Source organism: Marmota monax, unplaced genomic scaffold (genome assembly GCF_021218885.2).
Source record: "Marmota monax isolate L192 unplaced genomic scaffold, Marmota_monax_Labrador192_F-V1.1 WCK01_AAM20220418_F8-fsc00333, whole genome shotgun sequence".
Lineage (NCBI taxonomy): Eukaryota > Metazoa > Chordata > Mammalia > Rodentia > Sciuridae > Marmota > Marmota monax.
This window is the reverse complement of record NW_026694397.1, coordinates 227552-250420: the sequence shown is the minus strand read 5'-3', so window position 1 is coordinate 250420 and position 22869 is coordinate 227552. Positions and strand designations below refer to the sequence as shown.

At 37.0% G+C, this 22869-nt stretch overlaps 1 protein-coding gene across 11 annotated transcripts in view; it reads right to left on the bottom strand.

Moving 5' to 3' along the window:
• The window catches only part of LOC124109482 (integrator complex subunit 6-like), a 78313-nt gene that overhangs the window by 53282 nt on the left and 2162 nt on the right, over positions 1-22869 (bottom strand). For 7 of the 11 annotated variants that reach the window (XM_058586648.1, XM_046468123.2, XM_046468128.2 and 4 more), the window contains exons 3-6: positions 2989-3138; positions 2108-2197; positions 1683-1866; positions 1160-1288 (exon numbers count right to left, since the gene is read on the bottom strand). In XM_058586648.1, the coding sequence (XP_058442631.1) occupies positions 1160-1288; positions 1683-1866; positions 2108-2197; positions 2989-3138 (553 nt within the window). Of the gene's footprint in view, positions 1-1154; positions 1289-1682; positions 1867-2107; positions 2198-2988; positions 3139-18183; positions 22429-22869 lie in introns of those variants that run through there. The other 4 variants (XM_058586649.1, XM_046468130.2, XR_006856968.2 and 1 more) reach the window with 4 other exon arrangements.

Genomic DNA, 22869 nt, shown 5'->3' with positions numbered 1-22869 from the left:
TGGAATGAATCTGATCAACCTTTTATATGTGCATGCATGGATGTGGTTCAGTGAGTCTTGGCATCAGGTGTATCCTTAGGACACTAATTAAAAAAAAAAAGAAGTAAATGGATTGAAGAGGGATCAGTAGAGGGAGGTGAGTGGGGGATGGGAGGGAGAAATCCTGGTAGAAAAACTTGTTTATGAGCTGTCATTTTTTTGTAGGGAAAAGACTCCACATTTTTCCAACATCTTCTCAAAAGGATCCAAGAACTAAAGAGAAAAAAAGTCAAGAACCACAGAATGGACTACTTCAGATAGAAATGTGTAACTTCCTGTTTTATCCCTTTAGCCTTGGCCAAGGCAATTAAAATGTATGGATCAGATCAGATAAGCACCATGGTTAACAATGGAACCTATATATGCATATGTATATATGTGTTTGAACTGACACATGAGGAAAAATAATAACCTAGATCAGAAGTCTAAGGAAGTCCTGCAATTACTATAGTATGGTTTAGTTCCCTGGTCCCTTTGAAATCCACACATATTCAATAGTTACAAACATCCATTCACAAAGCATCTAAAGAATGACTATGGCCAACTTCCCCCATGCAAAAGTAGCTTTACTTTTATCTATTTCTAGATGTCAAAACTTTTTGTAAAATCTCATTTGAAAAGGTTCTGCAGTTAAAAAGTGATAAGGAAAATACCAGCATAGGACCTTATGGAATATTATAAGTTCCTAGATAAACATTCACAATCTCTTGTTTCAGTGAGGTTAACTAACAAATATCATAAAGACAGGCACCTTTAAATATAGTGCTCACAATCCCCAAAACAGACTGCTACTGAAGTACCATACCATAGTGAATATCCGGATATTTTGGGAATAGAGAGGTAAATGAATTAGTGTCATCTCCACAGTGGGACCAGGGAATATAAAAGAGGTCAGGAAAAGGAGGAATTTTCTTAGAAACATTCATGTGAAAAATTAAGGTTATTAGAATTTGGCTACCTGATATGCATACATACGCAATTATTTGAAGGATATTGTAACTATTCAAATGCATATGGATAATAAAAGCTATCTCTATTACTAATTCCTGAATATCTTCTGAATCTCAAGTCATTCTCCTATGAAACACTTAAGGGTTAAAAATAAGTTGATTTACCTTACCTTCTCCAACAGGAAGTGGATCTGGTCCCGTCTTTTCAAAATTAATAACTACACCACTCTGAACTTTTTGAACTAGAGATTCTAAACACTGATTCAACATTCTTTGTGTCCTAACACAGTAGGAGCGACCTATATCAGAGAGAAAAACAAAGTGCACAAGTTTGATAGAACAAAATACTATTTCATGGGCTGGGGTTGTGTCTCAGTGGTAAAGCACTTGCCTAGCATGTATGAGGCACTGGGTTTGATCCTCAGCACCACATATAAACAAATAAAAAATAAAGGTCCATCGACAACTAAAAAAATATTTTTTAAAAAATACTATTTCATAATACAAGCATTTGAAATCCTAAAATAAAGCTTGGAATGATCATAACTACACTGACTGCAAATATAATACAATGAGCTTAAGCAGTAGAGTTAAAAGGTTTTGAAGGAAAACAAGCCAAGTCTATATATGGCACTATATAGACACTCTGCTGCCCTAATTTCTTCCTTCAGAAATAGGAAATATTGCCAATACCTCCTGTGACTTCACACATCTGTGTGATGGCCGATTCATCTGTGGGTACACTCCCTAGTTGCTCTGGTTCAGTAGAAGCCACTCCAGGCAAACGTAACACCAGGGCAAATAACCTTTGATCCCAACGAAAAGGTTCTTTGGTTAGTTCACTTCCAGGCAGAGGAGAATTTAAAGGAAGATGAAGCTATAAGGCAAAATTTGAAAAGGTTCATCATAACAACCCATATAAAAATGAGGAAAGAGTTAAAAGGTTCACTTTTCTTTCATGGAACTCAATAAAATTAAGCAATCTCTCAAGGATTACCAAGACGGGAGGTTTGTCCAAACTTGATTCTTAACTGGAAATACATGCCTCCCACACAAATAGCTGCATGTTCTCTGCCATGAAAGTGAAATGTAAAAAAAAAAAAAAAATTAAATCTCACCTCTTCTTGAACGCTAGCAGTACTTGTTAACTTGTTTCCATCTGTGATGGTAATTAAAATAGATGGTTCTAAAAAAAATGGATTTCTTCCCTAAAATACAGTTAAAAAGCATTAGAGCTATATAAAGTAATAAAATTGTATTTCAAGTTTTACATTTGCCCTGCCAATGACCTCTCAAATAAATGATAAAATCTGCTTGGATAAATAAGAAGAAAAGATTAGAGACCAAAATATGTGAGAATCAAAATAACAATACCTCCTGTGGAGAGGTAATACTTGTATAAACTGAGAAATTCTTACAATTCAGAAACTCCCTAATCCCTAATATTCAAAATACTTTTTTCCTCTCTCTTCTTTTCAAGTAATGACAAAATAATGATATTAAAGGGATCATAATAGTAGTATCATCTATATTCATTAATCAATTCACCTGAGTCAAAATCTTGGTAGATTCACTCTGCAACCTTAAGAGTGACTCTGGAGACTATGGGCATTTTTTAGAGTAGAAAAGGACAATGATAGAAGCAACAAATGCTTTTCAGCCTTCTTATTCTAGAGCTTTTTCATCAGACTGGGAGGAGCAAGGTGGATTAAGGACAGAGTTTCTCTCCAACTGTCTTGTTCCAATATTTCTCAGCAATTTATTCATTCCATTCTCTGATGATCTGATGGTAGGTGATTTTAACTATTTTGTCATCAAACAATATACAAGAATCAAACAAGAGGATTTCTTTTTGCAAAGTACATTCTTAAAAGGCATGTGAACCTCTTTTTTGGAGGATGTGAAAAGTAACAGAAATCTTGGTAACCATGCCCAAGTTTGAATTCTTACCCCAAGTCATCAAAATAAATTAGCTGTACTCACTCAAATTTTTTTTTACCTGTCCATAATTGTCTATTCCAGATATTAATCTATTGAGATTTAACAAATCAAATGAGGATCTTAGAGCCTGACCAAGAGTAGTCAGTCCAGAAGCCTGAAGATTTTTTAGTTCGCTCATGAATGTTGCGTGATTTTCCTTCCAACCAGCCTGAAAACCAAACATTTACAAAGAAATTCCCGATTATACAATGAACAATATAAAAAGTATGAACAAGAACTAAACAGCAAGTATCGAGCCTCTGTCTGGGAAATTAATCACTCCTTAACCTAATTCTATTTTATATTTTGCCTGCTTGAGTTGAACTAAAGTAAGCAGTTTGAGAAAGATCTGCTAACTTTAATGATCAACAGCAAAAATCTCAAGCAAATATATTCAGTTACTAGGGCAGGAGAGCTTTGACTCAAGAAGTCTATTTTTGTATTTAGGCTCAACCAAACTGACCAAGACACTTCTGTTACCTTATCTTGACACTGAAGAACAAGGAGCAGTTTTTAAACACATTATTCTCAATAGAGACAAATGGTTAGCTACTAAGTGTCTGATCTTCATGAATTTTGCTAGTCAGGATTCCTCCTCCCAAGAAAATTACTTTGACTTTTCAATCAGAGTAAAGGGAATTATAATAGAGCCACACTTCTTGGGAGATAACCCTTCTAGTCTCTCAAGCATTCAGAAAGCACCAACTCTAGAATAAGGGGAAAAAGAAAAGAAACAAAAAGTTTTGGCAAAGGAACAGCATTCTCTAGGCACCCCATGAACAGTAGCAAAGAACCAATGACCTCAGGTCAACAGTCAACATGATTTCATTGACTGGTCTGTAGAAAAAAAGGAAGGAAAGGATGGTGCTGACTGGTCAGGGATGGATATAAAAACAAATCAGTACAAAATGTCAAGAAGAGAAGCCAAAAGAAATAGACCAACAGAAACAGATGCAATTACGAGTAAGTCCCAGGAGTGGAGCAGCAAGGATGACAGCCAATAGCACATCTTGGCAACATGGTGGACCTGAGCATGGTAGTCCTAAAGACAGCAGGGTGATATCCTGAATGCTACAATTATGCCAAGCAGGCCAGTATAGCTGGAGGTAGAAAGCAAGAGCAAATAATACTGAGATGAATTAAATTATTTGGATTTCATATTCAATTGTCCATTATTCATATAACTACAGTACTCTTTTCCAATTTCATGGTCTTTCATAGCACTAGGAAGTATGGAGGCAATATGAAGGCTGAAAGAACAGATGATGAGAGTGAGAGAATAAGCCTGAAGATCATGAGACTCAAGGGGTGGAGGGGGCTACCCAAGGGAAGAGAAGAGAGTTCACAAAAGGATAGGACTTACTGGAGAACCAGGAGTAACCTGATTATCATTGTTCTGGGTACATGGCAGGAGGCACAACAGATCCAATAATTTGGGCTCTGACTTACAGTGATTTTTATACCATGTTTAATAGTTTAGATTGTATCTGTCAGCCCTGGGAAGAGCTTGGTGTTTTTAATTAGGGGAGTAGCATGATCAGATCTGCATTCTAGCCAGATAATTCTGTTGCGAGTTGGAGGCTAAATTGCAGGGTGGAGAGGAGGCTGAAGCTTAGGGCTGGGAAACTGGTTTAGAGACTGTTGCAATAGGGTATGAAAAGAGTAATGAAAGCCTGTCTAGGGCAGTGAGGACAGAGAAGAAGTTGCAGATTAAAGAAGGATTTCAAAAGGTGGAGTTGTACGGATTAGGCAGCTAATTACAGGGATAGGTGAGGGAGAAAGGGTTATACATTAGGTTAGTGTTTCTGGCTTGGGCAAACTTAGGAATGGTAGGGTTCTTTACCAAGAAGCTGCCTTATAAAGTTAACTATTTGGGATGTTACTTCATTTAGCAATCTTCCTTCCACACTGTAACCTTATGGCAATATCTATATTAAGTGTCGAATTCCTAAAGGACCATGTGACAGTTCAGGGTATGACTAAAGAAAAATGGACTATTTGGCTTGACAAAACCCTAGGATAAGATTTGGGTGTCACTTTATAACTCATCAACATTTTTAAAAAATGTCCTAATTCTTCTTATTCAATCTGTCAGAATAATTACTATTTAAATATTCTTCTGTACTATGATTTTAAAGCATTTTTACATTTTCTGCCATCTGAAACTCTGACATTCTGTTTTTAGGTCAATTCTGATCCTTTGCAATAAACTGGACAATATGAGCAAATTGTAATCCTCCTACCTCATTACTAAAAAGTGTGTGCACTGCATTACCAAAGACAATGAATTTCTTGCTAACGGTCCCCCTCCCATTTCAAGAGAAAAACTAAATGCTCCTATATCCATTTTTCAAAATGCCAAAGGAAAAACAATAAAAGAACCACAGATTAAAATATTTAGAGAACTTTAATAATGTGACAAATCTCTTTATAATAGTCTATTATAAAGAGATAGCAAGAGAAAGTGCGTGTTATAGTCTCTATTCATTGCTTGAAGTGAAGTTTTTCAGAAATGAATTTAGGACAGCTAATTTGCCATGTTTTTTTGTGTGTTATGCTTGGAATTTGAACCCAAGGCCTCTCGCAAGCTAAGCAAATGCTGAATGAGCTATATTCCCCAGACCCTAATTTGCCATCTTAATATGGTCTTTCTTTCAAATTACTTTATTTCAAAGATATCTTCCTCTCAGGATGGTGAAATTTGTACATTCTTGCAAAATTGTAGCTTACAAAGCACCTTCATACTTTACAGTGGTTTAGAACAACCTATACAACAGCACATTACAAACTCTATTTTTTAAAATGAGGAAGAAAAGGAGACTTAGGTATATCTTATTTGTGGGAGTGATAGTGGTGACAAGTCACATTTTGGAACTGTAGTATCTGATTCAGAAGCCCTCAGCCACAAGTAGCCAGGGAACACTTCAAATATGACTAGTCTAAATGAAGATTTGATGTAGGTATAGGATACGTGTGTGTGTATGTGTGTGTGTGTGTGTGTGTTTGTGTTACTGGTGATTTAACCTAGGGTCTCATGCAGGCCAGGCAAGCATTCTACCACAAGCTATATTGCTAGACCTAAACATGGGGATTTTGAGAATGTAGATCCCCAAACTGTAAAATATCTCATTATTCCTTTTTATATTGCCTGTTAAAATGATACTACTTTGGATATTTTAAGTTACATATATTAATAGAAAGAAGTTTCATGTTTTCTTTTTACTTTTTAATGTGACAACTAGAATACTTTGTGTTGATGGCTGCCATTATATTCCTATTGGACACTGGTTTTTTAGAAGGACTGAAGACAGGCAGAAGAGCTTGGCATTGAGGCAGCAGACAATGGATTCATTACAGGTTCCAAGGCAGGGCAAATAGAATAAAAGCAGGGTCTCAGGGAGATAAGTCTGGTTCTAACATAGAAGACAGACTGAGGAAGGAGAAACTAGTCAGAAAAAGAAGTGAGGAGATTTAAATAGTAATCCAGGCCTGTGGGAATCAGGGTGTGACTTAGGATGAGAATAGAGAAGGGGTTAATTGAGAAACATTTGAAACAACAAGATAGGATTTAGTGACAGAGCAGGTACCATAATGTGGGGTGAGAGGAAAAAAGATGATTATAAAGTTTCTATCCTGAGAGACATAAATAAGGGAGGTTTAGGACAAAGGAGGATCTTAGCATGGGTAGAATCCTAAGTTAAGGATTTATTGTCTTTGCAGATCAAGTTTTAAAAGTCTCTCAGAGGTAAATGAAAATGGTGATGAATGATGACAGATTATATTTATAAGTGCCTACATGCTAGGAACTCACTTATGCCAAGCACAGTAACTTATATAAACCCTTCTCATCTGAGTCTCCTTACCACCCTCCAGGTGGGTGCTATTACGATATCCATTTAATAGATGAGGATACTGAGTCTCAGCAAGGTGAAGGAACTTGTACAGGTCAGACAACTATAATTGGTGCAGCCAGAATTTGATCCCAGGTAGCCTAAACTCTGAGCCACCCTCCTCCCATTTAAACCACTATATTACACACTCACATATTTCATATAGAACTATTTGTCTAACAGTTCTTAAACTTAATGGATTTTCCAAATTTCATTTAATTTAAGCCTACTTTCCCTGATGACTAAATACAGAACAATTGGGTGTAGGGCAGACATTAAGTTTGGAATTAGAAGACCCTGGTCTATTCCGGGCTGTCACTAGCTTGACAAGTGAGTGGTCCATAGTAATTCACTTAGCCCTCTGGGCTTCTGTTTTCTCATTCAAGGAACAAAAGGGCTAAAAAAGAAAAAAAAACCCTATTCTAAGCTCTCTTCCAGTTTTCATATCCTGTAATTTGATACCTCAAAGCAATCCTTTATATAAATTGGACTTATGTGTCCTATTATTCTACACCTTATAACAGCCCTTTAAATAAATCAGAAAGAAAACACCTCCTGCTTTAGAAAATGTAGTGCAGACCTGGTTTAAATTTGCATAGTCAACTAAAAATGACCTTCCATACTAAAAAAGCATGGGCCTTTCAGTCTATTGATGGCCTGGGTTCTGGTCTCAGCTCTATCTGGCTAGCCACTAGCTATTTATTCCCCACCCATATCACCACAGAACAGAGAAAATTTGCACTTTTTTGCTCAGAAAGGCAAAAACCAAAAGAAATCCTTTCCTACTACCATCTTGCACCCTTGTTTCCATTTTCTAACCTGACTGCTGTGTTTGGGAACAGGAAACCAGGATATTCTCTCTAGGCCTGTTGCTAAAGCTCTTTTTCATTTTCTGTATATTCTCTGACGTGTGTGTGTCTGTGTGTGTGTGTGTGTATATATATATTGTCGATAGACCTTCCTTCCTTCCTTTCTTCTTCCCTTCCCCTTCCTTCCTTCCTTCTTTCCACTGAGAATGAAACCCAGTGCTTCACACACATGCTTGGCGACTGCTCTATCACTGAACCACAATCCCAGCCCTGACATGTGGTTCTTAGTTATACATATATTACAACAGACCTACAGGGAGGTCTGCCAATATGTAAGCCATTTGGACGCTTTGGTGAACATACATCTAGGCTATGTCCTCAGCTCTAGCTTTTATCAGGAATAAAACTGGTACTTAGAACTCAGGCTGGTTCTTGGGACATATTTCTCCATTGATTTCAAATGAAAGAAGAAAAGGAGGGGGTATTACTTAGTGTCTTCCTCAAACCTCAGCTTCCTAATCCTTATCCTTCCTGAACTTCATCCCATTTTGGCCAGACTATTTCTCATTGATTTTTATTTTTTTTAAAATGAGGAACTCTTTCCTTCATCAAAATCTTGACAGGAACTATAAACAAGTAAAAGAGAAAAAAGCAAATCAACTGTCCTTGAAGAGGATGTGAGAACAGTGTTAGAGCCCTTTCTGAAAACTGTCACTCTATCTCCAAAGGTCATTTGTAATCATTTTCCAAAATACTGGTGACATTGCTTGAGTATAATGCAAAGGTTTCATAAACATACTATTAATTTCCCCTCCAAGTTAACTTATAAAAGAAATTTCGGCCAGCTGCGCCTAACTTTCCACACAAGAAATCCTCCTTACAAAATGTACGTAAATTGAGCACATGTAAATAAAAAAAAAAACTGAATAACTAAGATTCTCTAAGGTGGTAGCTATTTAAAGGGACTGGAAGTGGATTTTTACCAAAATATAAATAAATAAAATAGAATCCCATATATTACATCAGGGAGAGAACTCCCTGGAAGGCACCACTTGCTGTGTCCCAAACTTGGTGCTGAGCCACTACACAGACGATTTGGGGCACACTTCTCCACTAAGCCTATTTGGATGTCCCCCTAAAGAATGGTGCAGTGCATCCCAAATCTTCCCAGCTTGTCAACAAGCCTTTTGCAATAAAGACATAACATGTGTCACTGACATGCACAGGTAATCCATGTAGCTTTCCCTTCTCAACAGATATTTTATCTTTTATTAAAGGAAATAAAATCAGCCCAATACTATTTGCCCTTTATAAGACCATCTTAGAGCTATTCTGGACTTTGGGCTTCTTTCTAGATAGTTACAAACTAGATGAGTAACAGATTGGAGTGTTTTCCCAGATGTCCCAAGTTAAAGCTGGAGAGTCTAAATTTAGCTGGGCCATCAATTCTCTTGGTGAAAGATAAACTATTTTCCTTTTGCTCTCTGTAAGTTTAGGGGAAACTTGCTCTGCAAAAACCCAGACAATTGGAATAAATCAATTTCAACAGTGTTTCTTAACCAACTTTCTTCTTCAATTTAACATTCTATCATCTTTGTCATTACAAAATGTTCCTATGTTGGTAAACTGACTAGTAAAATGGAATGAAGTGAACAATAAGAAGTCCTGCTTTTCCAATCAACTCTGTCTCCCAAGGAGACACATGGCTTTTCTCTTTGTCTCTGTTCTTAGCCTTATATTGAACATTTATGCAAGTTAAAACTTTTCTATGGCAAGGATTTTCTTCTTGCAATTAAAATGGATTCCAATTCTGATAGATACAAGACAAGATTTACCTGTTCTCTTAACAGAACACTGACAGCTGAATCACCTTAAAAAATTAAAATATCCTTTAAAATATGTTTACACCTTTAAAGGAGGTTGTTAAAATCATGAAGGACATGTTAGGAAGAAGCTTTACCGTTACAAGAATAGACTTATCTTTCTTCTTGTACCTCCTTTTCAGACTCATTTTTGCATTATATTTTCTGACCCTGTCTGACACATTTTTCCCCTTAATACTCTAGCAATTTGGCCTGATTTGATTTCCCATTTTTTGTGATTTTCTCACTTACTCAAGTACCAATCAATTATCTCAAGGTATTGATACACTTTTGGGCACAAAGGAGGCATTTCACTATTCTTTAATTTATATGTACTTTTAATTTCTTTTGTTAATTTCTTATAAAATTCTTGTTTTAAGACTATCTAGTTCTCTTGGATTCCCTTTTGTCAAAGTCACCTCCCAAAGTCCCTTCTTGGTGTCCTGAACTTGCTAAAATGTATGTGCAAAGTCCATTTTACTTGATTAAATGAGTTCTCTCCCAGTGAGTTCTAAATGCTATCATTCTGGGGTTCAATCTACCAATTTCTATCCACATCCTTCAGGAAATATTACCAATCAAGATCACATAAAAGAAGTCTACCTTATTTGAGTCTTCTACGTTAAAACTATTCTTAAGAAGTTACCTAATATAACAGAAACTTGTTTGACAGTCTAGGACCACTGAATTGCTTTTCAGCAGATGGTTAAAGACTCTTAGAGGGCTGGGGCTGTAGCTCAGTGGCACAGCACTTGTCTAGCATGTGTGAGGCACTGGGTTCAATCCTCAGAACCACATAAAAATAAACAAATAAAATAAAGGCATTTATTTTTTAAAGACTCATAGGACTACATATTTTAAGTGAACCTGGCAAAGAAATGATGCACATTTTGATTCCATTGATACAGTTCACCATCGCACATTGTCTATATAATATCTATGAATTTTTTTAGTGGCTGAATGATCATAAAGATTAATAAAGCAAATTTTCAAAATACTTTTGTAAAGTTTTCCAATTCCTACCCTAGGAATTTGGATAAAAGTAGGAAGCACCACATCTCTCCAGAGTTTAATGGAGGACTGGGGGTGCAGCTCAGTGGTAGAGCACTTGTCTAATATATGCAAGGCCTTGGGTTCCATCCCCAGTCCTACAAAAAAAAAAGTGCACTGGAAAATATAAGATGAAAAGAAAATTTATCTTCACTAGTGGATGTTAACACATAGAAACAAATAGGTTTTAGAAACTTTTCTCCTCTGTGCAAGAGTCAATTGCAGTGCTGTTGCAACAGAAATGTCTTAGAATTTAGAAAGCTTGGTAGGATATAATTGTTAAATTTCCTTTACCCTGGGGCTGTGGATGTAGAGTGCTTGCCCAGCATGCTTGAGATCCTGGGTTAAATCACTGTGTGTGTGTGTGTGTGTGTGTGTGTGTGAGGAGGGGATTCCTTTTCCACGCTCAGACTGTTTCAATTGTAGCTATTTTCAGGGAAAAAATAGTACTGTGCAGATCACATGCATGTTTACTTAAGTTTTGGCTTCTAAAATGAGACTTTTTTTTATGAACACACACACAAGATAAAAATTAACAAAGGTAGTTTTAGGGGAAAAAACACATGGACAGGAATATGTTTAGCTAACTAAACACTGCAAAAAGAGTTGAAAATAAATAACAGAATGGCCATTTATAAATTTCTAAAGATTAGATAGCATCTCTTTCCCCTAGACTAATTTTTTTAAAGCCTGAAATAATTTTATGAGCTATTTATTACATGATAAAAGGAACTCAAATTAATTTTTGAAAATCTCAACAGAAAAACAAAATTAGTCACTCTGTCCATCATTTCAAAGTAACCATCAGTAGGACTCTGTCCTGAACATTTAACTATTTATTAGTGGCAAAGGGAAACAACATCAATAAGACAGGGTGACAATTACAGATTTAACTGCTAAGTGTGTGATATTGCACATTAAGCACATCTAGGAACTGTTTTCTAAAGTTTAAAGTAATTTTGAAATCACCTTAAATTCCAATCCTCAATTATTCCACTTCCTGCCTTTCAGTTATACAATCTCTCCTGTACTTTTTTTCCAGAAAGACCCCTTGAAACAATCCAGTCTACTCTGTTCATTTAATAGATGGGGAAACTGACACCATAAAAGGTTAAATGACTTGCCTGAGGTCATGTGTATAATTCTACTGCCTTCCAGTCTAGTACTCTTTACAGAGCTGCCAAAGTAGCACAGCTTGCCATATAACATGGCAGTGGATGGTGTGATCTACCTGAAAGGATTACTATGACCACTTTTTATAAGTACCCAGCGATGGTGTAAATCTGCTTCTAATATACAGCTCAAAAGCATCACTATGGAGTATTTGATGTCTATGCATCTATGTAAGATTTCAAGAGAAATGGAAATTTTGCTTTGTATATCACCAGCATTCTCATTCAAGAAAGAATACAAGGGAATGCAGCTAAGTGGTTAAGTGCCCCTGGATTCAATCCCTGGTAGAAAAAAAAGAAGAAGAAAGAAGGAAGAAGAAAGAGGAGGAGGAGAAGTGGGGAAGGGAGAGATGGAGGGCGAGGAAGAGGAAGAAGAAGAAGAGGAGGAGGAGGAGGAAGAGGAGGAAGAAGGAGAAGGAGGAAGAGGAGGAGGAGGAAGAAAAAAAGAATGAATGAACAAATACAGGAAGGAGCCCTAACTTTTCAGTGCCAAATCTGTATTAAATGCTAGATATTCCCTAGAATCCTTTAGTCCACTGCCTAGTTCTATGGGCCCTCTTCCTATGATACAGAAATGCAAAGAGAAATGGGTTTCTTATTAAATAGCAGTGCCAATTTAAATCAAACCATCTTGGTCTAGTTCAGGCTAATCAACCACTAAAGGTCATACTCCAGCTCCCTCCCCCATTCCTTCTGCAACTTCTAATCATTATAATAGCACTTTAAAGCATCTTCCATCACAGCTTTCCCCTCAAGTCACACCCTTAATGGGATGCTGTCAGTTCATTTCCTTTCCTCACCCAGGCCTTCAACTCCTGGCTCTGGATCTCTTTTTCTTTTGTTGACTGTTGTTCTAAGGGCTGTCATCAGGAGTGGGTAGAAAAGACAGGTCTGTCTAAAGTGTATGTCCATAAATGATGGGAATAAGTTTATACAAACACATGGAGCAGATTCCAAAGCTCTGAATGCCAAGCTGAGCAATTTAGACTTAACTCCATTGGCGTGGGGAGTCTTTGAAGGTTTGTTGGGAGGGTGATATGAGGGAACCAGCTTTAGTGGAAAGTGAGCAGTTGATTACTATGACCACTTTTTATAAGTACCCAGCAATGGTGTAAATGTGCTTCTAATATACAGCTCAAAAGCTTCTTTTTTGTCAGTTGGTGTGAGTGGGGAGTAGGAATTTGGGAAATACTTGAGAGATCAGTTAGAAGGTTGATAGAGTGGTCAAAACATTAAAACATAAGGGCCTGGATTAAAGTAATGGCAGTAGAAATTGAGTTGAATGAATGTAGGAGACATTTCATAGGGAAGACAGATGGTCCTTAGAAGATGGAAGAAAAGAATCACAGCTGAATAATGACTTTGCTTTTAATCCTGAGTGAATAAAAGATGAGGAATGTAGAAGAGATGGTAAGATTATAGAGACATAGGAGGTCTAACTGTGAGCTGATAGTAGGACAGAGAGCCAGGGGAGATGACCTGGAGTCAGTTGAGAAACCTGGGTGAAAAGTTGGAAATGTTGAGGCATCAGTATAGATGAAATATTTGAAACTATTAGTAAGGTGGGGTGCACTTATCAGGGGGAATAATTTAGAAGATAAAACAAGAATAAAAAGAGAGAGGTAGGGAAACAGAATAAAGGAGGTTACAAGTTTCTGGAAGGAAGGAGTAGCTACTTTCAAATGCAGTCAAGAGTAAGTAGAAGAAACAGTAAATTTGCCCAAGAAGCCCTATAGTAAATCCTAAGACCTTAATAAATCATATTTACTTTTCTCAATAGGACTGTTCCTCAGTTGTACAAACAAAAACAATAATGTTCAGAGGCTTTGTTTCTATAGCATTCAAATCCAGAGCTTGGCTCTTGGTATTTAATTCACTGAACTATTCAAACTAAAGGGGGAAATCTACACAATGAAAACAGCAACAGGCATCAATGAGTAGTATCATCAAGTGAATAAGGCTTGAGATACAGTACATTACTTTTTCTAAAAACATGTTACACATCACACCAAAAGCCTTCATGTAATGTTTCCCTAGTTAGGACCCCAATGGTTGAGTTGACAGCATCTGTTTCTTTTCTGAATCCGCCCCTCTATGGTAGGCCATCTGACTAAACAGTAGAGTGGAAAGCCATCTAGCTATGACAGATTTTGCTGGAGAAGACAGTGGGAGATCTGGGTGAAATGAGGATCACACCAGAAAATGAGGCATATAAAACTCTAAGATGCAGTATGGTACATCCAGGCCTTAAAAAATAAATGTCTTCCTCAGTCACAGTCTGTGAGTTAAAAGAAGCCAAGTAGCTACCAAAGAAAGTGTGGACTGTCTTTCTTTTCTACACAGAAAAAAAAAAAAACAAAACATTTATCAGGAGATTAGTAAAGTGATAATGGCATTTCAATTTTTGGTGCCACTAGACAGTCAAGGACTACCTAGTTACTTTTCGAAGCCTACCACCCTTCCTATAGGGCCCACTCAGCCCAGTCACCAGATCACTCCAACTTTCACCAACATATACACTCAATCTGAAGCTCCATCAACTCAGAATCTCAACAACTCCTTGTAAGGGCATATCTGTGGAACATCAAAGGCAGAAGTGTAGCAGGGCATGGTGGCACCAGCTATAATCCCCGCTACCCGAGAGGCTGAGGCAGGAGGATTGCAAGTTTGAGGCAGCCTCAGCAACTCAGCATGGCCCTGTATCAGAATACAAAGTAAAAAGGGTTGGGGTTGTAGCTCAGTGGTAGAGTGCTTCTGGGTTCAATTCTCAGTATCCTCCCAAACAAATTTATGCAAACAAATGCATAATGATATTCACCCAGAAATAGACAGAGAAATAATAAAAATAATGCTAGTACTAATAATTTTCATCCATTGAATGTTTGCTATATTATCAAACAGTTATATTAAATGCAGATATAAATAATAGCATTCTGACTCTGAAAAATGATGGTTTTGGGACATATGGTAATAAAAAATACCTATGAGAAGTTATCAAAACAAAACTCCTATCACAATTTATAGAAAAAGTGAAGTGGTTAATTACTTAAGTCTTTGGAATAGGTCTAGACCTATGTTGCTATCGGTTTTGTTTCTTAACCTCTCCAGGCCCCAGATAAAACCTCTTCCTTATCTATTAAATGGTGATAATAATAGTACCTATGACAACATAAGCTGACGGGGAAGATAAGCTAAATAATACTTTATGTTCATTGGCACACTGCCCTGTACATAAGCATTACTCAATAAATGTCAGCTGCTATTATTAGAAACCAATTATATGATCATTCATGATTACAAGGAAGCAGATATAAGTTATCTCATAGATGAAATACAGGGTATGCTATAAAAGCTAGATAACACCTTTGACTGCAAGATAGGACTTAGAGGGATCCAAAACTAGGGCTATAAAATGGTCCCACCTCTTTGGCACTGGGAATTGAGTCCAGCATCTTAGGAATGCTAGACAAACTCTCTCCCACTGAGCTATAGCCCTGTCCTCCTCTCTCACCTCTTATATGTGGCTACTCATTACTCTATCTGTATTTCCATTCAGCTTCACAATCAAATATTCCTTAAATAGGAGCAATTATAGTGATAAAAATACAAAGACACACTCTTGGAAATGCCACTAGGAAGTTGACTAACACCAGCAGTAAGAATCCTGGGAGCCTTCCTGTCCAGTGGACCTCCCCTGTCATTTTAATGCTACTGATGACTTCCTATGATAAGACAAAGAGGCTCTGCTAGGAACATCAAAAAAGGCTTCAGTAAGAACAATGATACAAACTCCTCTTTGTTTCCTAGGTTTAACATTATGCCAAGGTGGAGAATTTATTCTTTATCCTACTTTTTCCCGAAAAAGGGTTGTTCTGGAGAAATTTTAGGCAAGGTGGCTAAGTAAATCTAAAAAGGGACATGATATATATTTGTAATAATACCCAAAGCTTGAAAAATGTACTACTACCAATGACCATGTTTTATGAACAGAATTCTTAACTACTACAGTTAGATTAGTTCACATATATACTCTTGCCATATTTAACCCAGAGGCGGGGGGACTTCTAACCCAACCAGTTGGATCAGCAACTGGATCCAAAAGTCTAAGCAACAAACCGGCTCTCAATACAAATAAGAATAGGATGCTTTCATATTCTGCCCCAGGGCAAAGGATTATCAAGCTATCAACTCTGAACTGTATGATAACCTTTAGTGCTTAAATGAGTCCTTTATGGCATTATTCATTTTAAATAGAACTTCGAAAGGATCCTCCCTCAGAAACAAATTTTAGGGCATGAATATCAGAAAATACCTTCTGAAAGAATACAGACCAACACTGCTCTCTAACAGAAATACAGTGCAAGTCATGTATGTAATTTTATATTTTCAAGCAATCACATTAAAACAGTAAAAGGTGGGCATGATGGAGCATGCCTATAGTCCCAGCTACTTGGGACACTGAGGCAAGAGGTTTGCTTGAGCTCAGGAGACCATGGCCAGTCTGGGCAACAGAGGGAGACCCTGGATCAAAAAAAAAAAAAAAAAAAAAAAAAAAACGTAAAAGAAACAAGCAATATTAATAACATAATTTATTGCCAAGCATGGTGGCATATGCCCATAATCCTAGAGGCTCCGGAAGCTGAGGCAGGAGGATCACGAGTTCAAAGCCAGCCTCAGCAACTTAGTGAAGCCCTAAGCAACTTAGTGAGACCCTGTCTCTAAGTAAAATATAAAAAGGGGCTGGGGATGGGGCTCAGTGGTTAAGCAACCCTGGGTTCAATCCTCAGTACTAAAACAAACAAACAAAAGACATAGTTTATTTAGCTTCATATATTCAAAATATTAAATTTTCCATTATTCGGTACAGCATCTACTTACAGACTAGCAACTTTTCAAGTGCTCAATAACCACACATAGCTCATAGATACTGTGCTGAAGAGTATAGATAAAGTCAATCTACACATATGAAAAACTGCCATATTGGAAGAGCCATGCCAACCTCCTCTGCCATTTCAGCCCCTCACTGTCTCTGATGGAAGTTGTGAGGAAGAAGCTGGGAGGATGTGCTTTTAACAAATCAAGTTGGAAACCCAAACCCATTTATCAATAGTAGAAACAAAAATACACACAATACTTGTGGTTTTTGGTTTTGGTTTTGGTTTTGGTTTTTTTTTTTTTTTTTTGCTTTTTGCAGGTGCTGGGGACCAAATCCAGGGCCTCTGAGTATGCTAGGCCAGTTCTCTACCACTGAGTACACCCGCTACCAGTAAGCTGTACCCCCAACCCATAAACACAATAGTTCTATGGCTAAGTGACCACTAAGGGTTAAAAAGGCTTTCCTAAGGAGGAAGTTCTGGGAAGTTAATCATCATTTCCAACCTTGTACTCAGGAGATAATGTGTTCTAAGCTCCCAGTACACGTACCAAGGATCTGCCTGGATCTCTCATTTACACTCTATTGGTCAAAGGGAACTGGCCATGTTTACAAAGTTTCAGGTTCCTTTCTTCACATCCTCTACGCCAAACAGAGGGTCCTTCAATCTGGCCTTTCCCCAGAAAGCAATTTCTCCATGAGACATGAAGCAGCTGCCTGATTTGGTCACTCTGTTGAAACTGAGAACCCTGTGTTCCAAGCATTTCAAATTAGCTTCCTGACGCAAAGGCAAACTGAAAAGGAAAACATTTGCCCTCTCCTTTTCTGCTCCCCACTGCCTGCTACCACTCCCATCCCGATGCCAAGGCCAAACACTTTCAAGCAACCATCTTATTAATGCAAAACTAGGCAACGTCAACTACATCTTCTGGGTTTCCCTCACCTTTCAATTTCCCCTCTCATCATCCCATTTCAAGGAATGCTGTATAATAATAATCAAACAAGCACAGAGACAGATAACAACCTTGCCCCATTTTTCTTCAAATCCGCTGAATAGCTCTTCATCTCAAAATAAATATACACACTCTAGCCTGTAGGCTTCAAAGTCCTTTTGCTGTCTAGCCTGAACTAGTTACAATCTTGACCAGATGAACTGAATTCTCGCAGAGGCCTGTGCATCCTCCCTCCATCCTTCCTCTCTAATTCTTTGGTTAAGAGTCCACTAGTCTTGACAGCACCCATACCCTCACCTACCTTCTCCAGTCACCTTTTCCCAACAACTATTCTCAAGACCCCTGACGAGTAGAGCCATATCTTTTACTATTCTGATCCCTTTAGGGCACATGTTTCTTGGTGTCACTTTAAGTCCTTATAACAAAGTCTGGTGCACAGGGGATGCTCAATAATCTTATGGTAAATAAATAGCTAGACTGCTGTAGCAGCAAACCACCTTCAGACTATACCTTGGAAGTCAGGCCAAGGTATTCAGACTATCCATGGAAAAAAAACATTTTAATCATATCACTGCAATATTTATATAAGCCAGACCCATATTTACCTGCAAGGGGGGAGGGAGGCATTGTAGAAGACGCAAGAGACATTTTCTGGGTTGATGGAAACGATCTCTATCTTGGCATGGGGAGGTGGTTGCATGAATGTATAAATATAAAAATGCATCAAGTCATTAGGATTCCTGTATTTTACTGTATATAAAGTATACTTTGATAAGCAAAAGAGAGAAAAAGGAGGTGTATACACTCATTTTATAAAAATATAATTCTATCATATCATAAACTGAACCCATATGAAAATGTTAACTGTAATAAACAATAAACATATTAAACTGTTAACAGTGGTCACCTTCTGGTGAATAGTTGTAGCAATGAGAGGGGAAAGGGGGTAAGTAGCTTTCACTCATACATATTGCCTCAAATTTTTTTCTCCACTTATTGAGTATCTACTAAAATCGAGGCACTCCCATAGGTATCAGAGGTACAAATATAGCAATGTTCCAATGTATGCCCTTAAAAAGATTGCATTTTTAGGCCAATATGAATTCTAACATTCACCATCTAATGCATATGCTGGGACTGGGGATGTAGCTCGGTGGTAGAATGCTTGCTTGGCATTCATGAGGACATGGGTTTGAACCTCAGCATCACACACACATAATATAACATGCTAAATGTGTATGTGTATGTGTTCAGATACACACACACAGAGATGTGGATATATAGTTAAGGTATGTGGAAAGTGTTAAGGGATCACAGAAGGAATTGTTATACTGTTTGGAGTAGGGGTGGGGAAGAGGAGCCAGGTAAGTTTTGGTAATTGTGGAATGAAGAGCTAAGATGTCAGGCTAACTAGTATGTCCCAGACAGAGAGAACAAGGTATGAAATAGCAAAAGGTACAGTAAGTTTGGAAAAGGGGGCTTAATTTCTCCTTGTGATTGGATCCTGATGCCCATTAGAAGAGAACAACGTGGAAAGAAATTGTTGGAAAGGTAACACAGGGCCAGATCGCAAAGGGCCTTGGAAGTCAGGCCAAGGTATTTGGACTTTATTCTGAAATGTAATGAGAAGCCACTGGAAGATTTTTTTTTCATAGAGGAATGATGATTTTATTGCACTTCATTGTGTTTTATTAAGTTTATCAGGCAGTGTGGTACATGCCTGTAACCCTAGTCACTCGAGAGGCTGAGGCAGGAGAACTGCCAAGGTTGAAGCCAACCTCAGCAACTTAGCAAAACCCTGTACCAAAATAAATAAACATAAAAATGGCTAGGGATGTGGCTCAGTGGTAGAGCACTCCTGGGTTCAGTCCCCAGTAGAAGAAGGAGGAGGAGGAGGAGAAGGAGGAGGAGGAGAGAAGAAGAAAGGAGGACAAGAAAGAAGGAGGAGAAGAGAAGGAGAAGGAGAAGAGCAATCTGTTGGCAATGAAGGGGGAAATTTGTTGAAAAGCAAGACTATCAATTGAGTGGCTGATGTGACAATGGTCCAGGGAAGAAATGATGAAGGTTAAAACGTGGAGCAAATAAGAGTGAATGGATACAAGAGAGGTTGAAGATACAAAATAGAGAGGCATCCATAATTTTGTCAATGTCCCCTAGTTATCTTAGAGTTTGGACCCTAGTCTGAAAATTGTACTTACTCCCTTGCCCAGAGATCTAGTCTCCTACATTAACCCTTCCCTTTTCTTTTTGATTTTTTTTTTTAATTTTTTGATGGACTTTTATTTTATTCATTTATTTATATGCAGTGCTTAAAATTAAACCCAGTGTCTTAAAACATGCTAGCAAGTACTCTACCCCTAAGCCTCAACCCAAGCCCCAACCGTTCCCTTTTCTTATCTCAAAATAACTACTGCCAAATGCCTCCAATGGCCAGTGAGGAAGGTGAAAAATAAAGCAAAATCACAAGTGAAACAATCCATCATGAAAATCATTGCACTGCCTTCCAGCATTTTGTATTAAAATCACCTTGCATTTTCTAAGATGTCACCCAAAGCACTTCCTCAGCTTCCTAGACAATGAAGGGCACCCTTCAAAGTCGTCCCTTTTCCAAATAAGGGCCATGGAATATATTCATGGGTATATGTAAAAGGTATGTCTTAGTTAAAATTCCAATAAATGTCTATAACACATGTCATTTTAAAAGCTTAAGTTAACTTCCTTAATCTGTAAGGCAAAATTCTGCTTTTTTCTGATACATGCAGACACCAGGAAGACAAGCTAGCTACAGAACGTGAAAAAAAGCAACCTTCAAGGGAAATTTCCCCCTTTTCAAATGTTTCAGGTTTTCAAATTGCTGGATTAGGATATATCTTTGAAACAGTATCTCTTCCTATTTATATATTTTTTAAAAATTCTGTACACTATTTTTATACATGTGTTTCAACTATTTCTAGAAAAATGACTCCATTTTATGTTAAAAATAATTTCCCTCAGGCTGGGGCTGTAGCTCAGTGGTAGAGTGTTTGCCTCATACATGCTAGGCACTGGGTTGATCCTCAGCACCATGTAAAAATAAATACATAAAAGATACTGTATCTATTTACAACTAAAAAAACTTTAAAAAAAAACCCTTAATAAAATAGAAATAATTTTAAGAAACTAGCTTCAAATATAAAAGTATTTTGATTACTTATGCTAATATAAATCCCAGGCTGGTGGCTTACATTCTTTCAACAAGCATTCCTCTCCTCATCACTGAATAAAAGGAACTTGTAATTCATAACAAAACATACAAGACAGCAGAACCTCAGCCAAGATGATTAAGGATTATTATGCACATACACACACATTTTTTAAAGCCACATTCTGTATTAGTCTTATAAGGTGTATTGGTAATTTCAAAGTATTAAATAGGGTTTCATCCTAGCTGTGAACACCAAAGATGCATTGTATAAATAAATGTTAACAGTTGTGATACTATTTATAAAACTTGTTTACAGAGTAACACTTAAAACAGATGTGGCACACTATGCTTACATTCCATATGCTTTTTTATATGATCCCCAAATCAAGCTTAATTCCATCCATGCAAAGCTAAGTGCAAATAAAAGGTATGACTAATTTTAAAAGAACACACAGCTATTTGCCAAGAGGTATGCAATAAAAAGTTACTATGTCTTTGGCGAAATACTATATTTACATACTCAACAGTATACATCAGGAAAAATTCCAGTCACAGTAACTTTTCACAAGATTTATTATCAGAACTTGTAAGCAGATATACTGGGAATAGTGGCATGCCTGTTAGGGAAAAATCTCCCAACCAAATGCACAACTCATGCCTGTTACAATACCAATAGAAATGGCTCCTCTAGTAGAAAATAAAATTCATTTTACAGTATTTACAGTTGGATATAACCAAAACCTGACAAAAACAGTTACAATGATTCTCTAACCTTAGAGAAATTTAAAAAACACACAGAGATTATTCTTCAAAGAATAATCTACTAATAAAACCGTAACATCACTTTGCTCAAAGGACCTCAGACTCCTAATGAAGAATGAACCTTTTTAAGTAGGAACTAAAATACCTGCTGACAATCAAAGAAAGGCCTGTTTCATAAACAGTGAGATGACGGAAATCAGATCTATGATTCCTAACTGTTAGCAAGTAAAAGACTAGAGTAAATCTTAAGAAAAAAAAATCACCAGATGTTCTAAAATATCTAACCTTCCAAGCAGACTAGATCCTAAAAGCAAAAGAACAGAATGATGGGGTAGGGGGCGGTTAGGAGTGAATGATCAAAAAGAGGCTCAGAAGAGGAAAATATTACCAAAATATGACCTATGTTTTTTGAATTTGTAGTATGAAAAACAAAATGAAAAGAACATCATGAGATCATTAACCTTTTTCTAGAACATGTAGTTATCACCTAAGAGTAAAGTTGAAGCCCTTAAAAACTGTGGAAAAGCAAAAAGACTAAGATAATCAATGATCAATAACAAAACACATAATCAAAGTAGCTTACCATATTTGACCTAATGAGGAAAAAAATCAAATGTTTTTTGCTTTTGAAAAAATAAATATAGTATATAAGGTAACAGGATAAAAAGAGCCAACAGATGAAATTTCTACTGAACTAACATCCATCTTTTTTCCCTTCTGTTCCATCTGGAGCTTCTTTAAAACCACAGTTAAGATATATAAGCACTAAAAAAATTTAAGTATTGAAAACTATGTGGCAGCTGGAGTTAAAAGAGTAGGATAAAACTTTCTTTTTCCTTTCCAAAGAAAATGATTCTATAAACATTGCCATGCAAGTTTTATAGATAATATATACGTGTGTATGTGTGTATATATATGTGTGTGTCCCCCTCTCTCTCTCTCTCTCTCTCTCTCTCTCTCTCTCTCTCTCTCTCTATATATATATATATATATATATATATGTAAGTCTTAGCATTTTTTTAAATGTAAGTAAGCTGTTCCTTTAAAGGAAAAACACAGGTACACTACTTTGTAGTTTATCCTTTTTACTTTTCCACATTGAGGAGCATGCCTTCAAACGTTCACAGTACAAATGATGTGTTCTCATCTGTATTAGTAGTCAAAAAGGTGTGGCCATTTAAACCCAGGATGTACAAATATGTGCTTTAGTAGGTGTAAAAAAAATTGTCAGAAAACTGACATTTTTCAAAAAGCTAATGGCATTTTGAAAGATATATACTTTGTAAAAAGATATATTAAAAAACTGAAAACAAAGCAATGAAACCAGAACAGTGTCAAGAGGGAC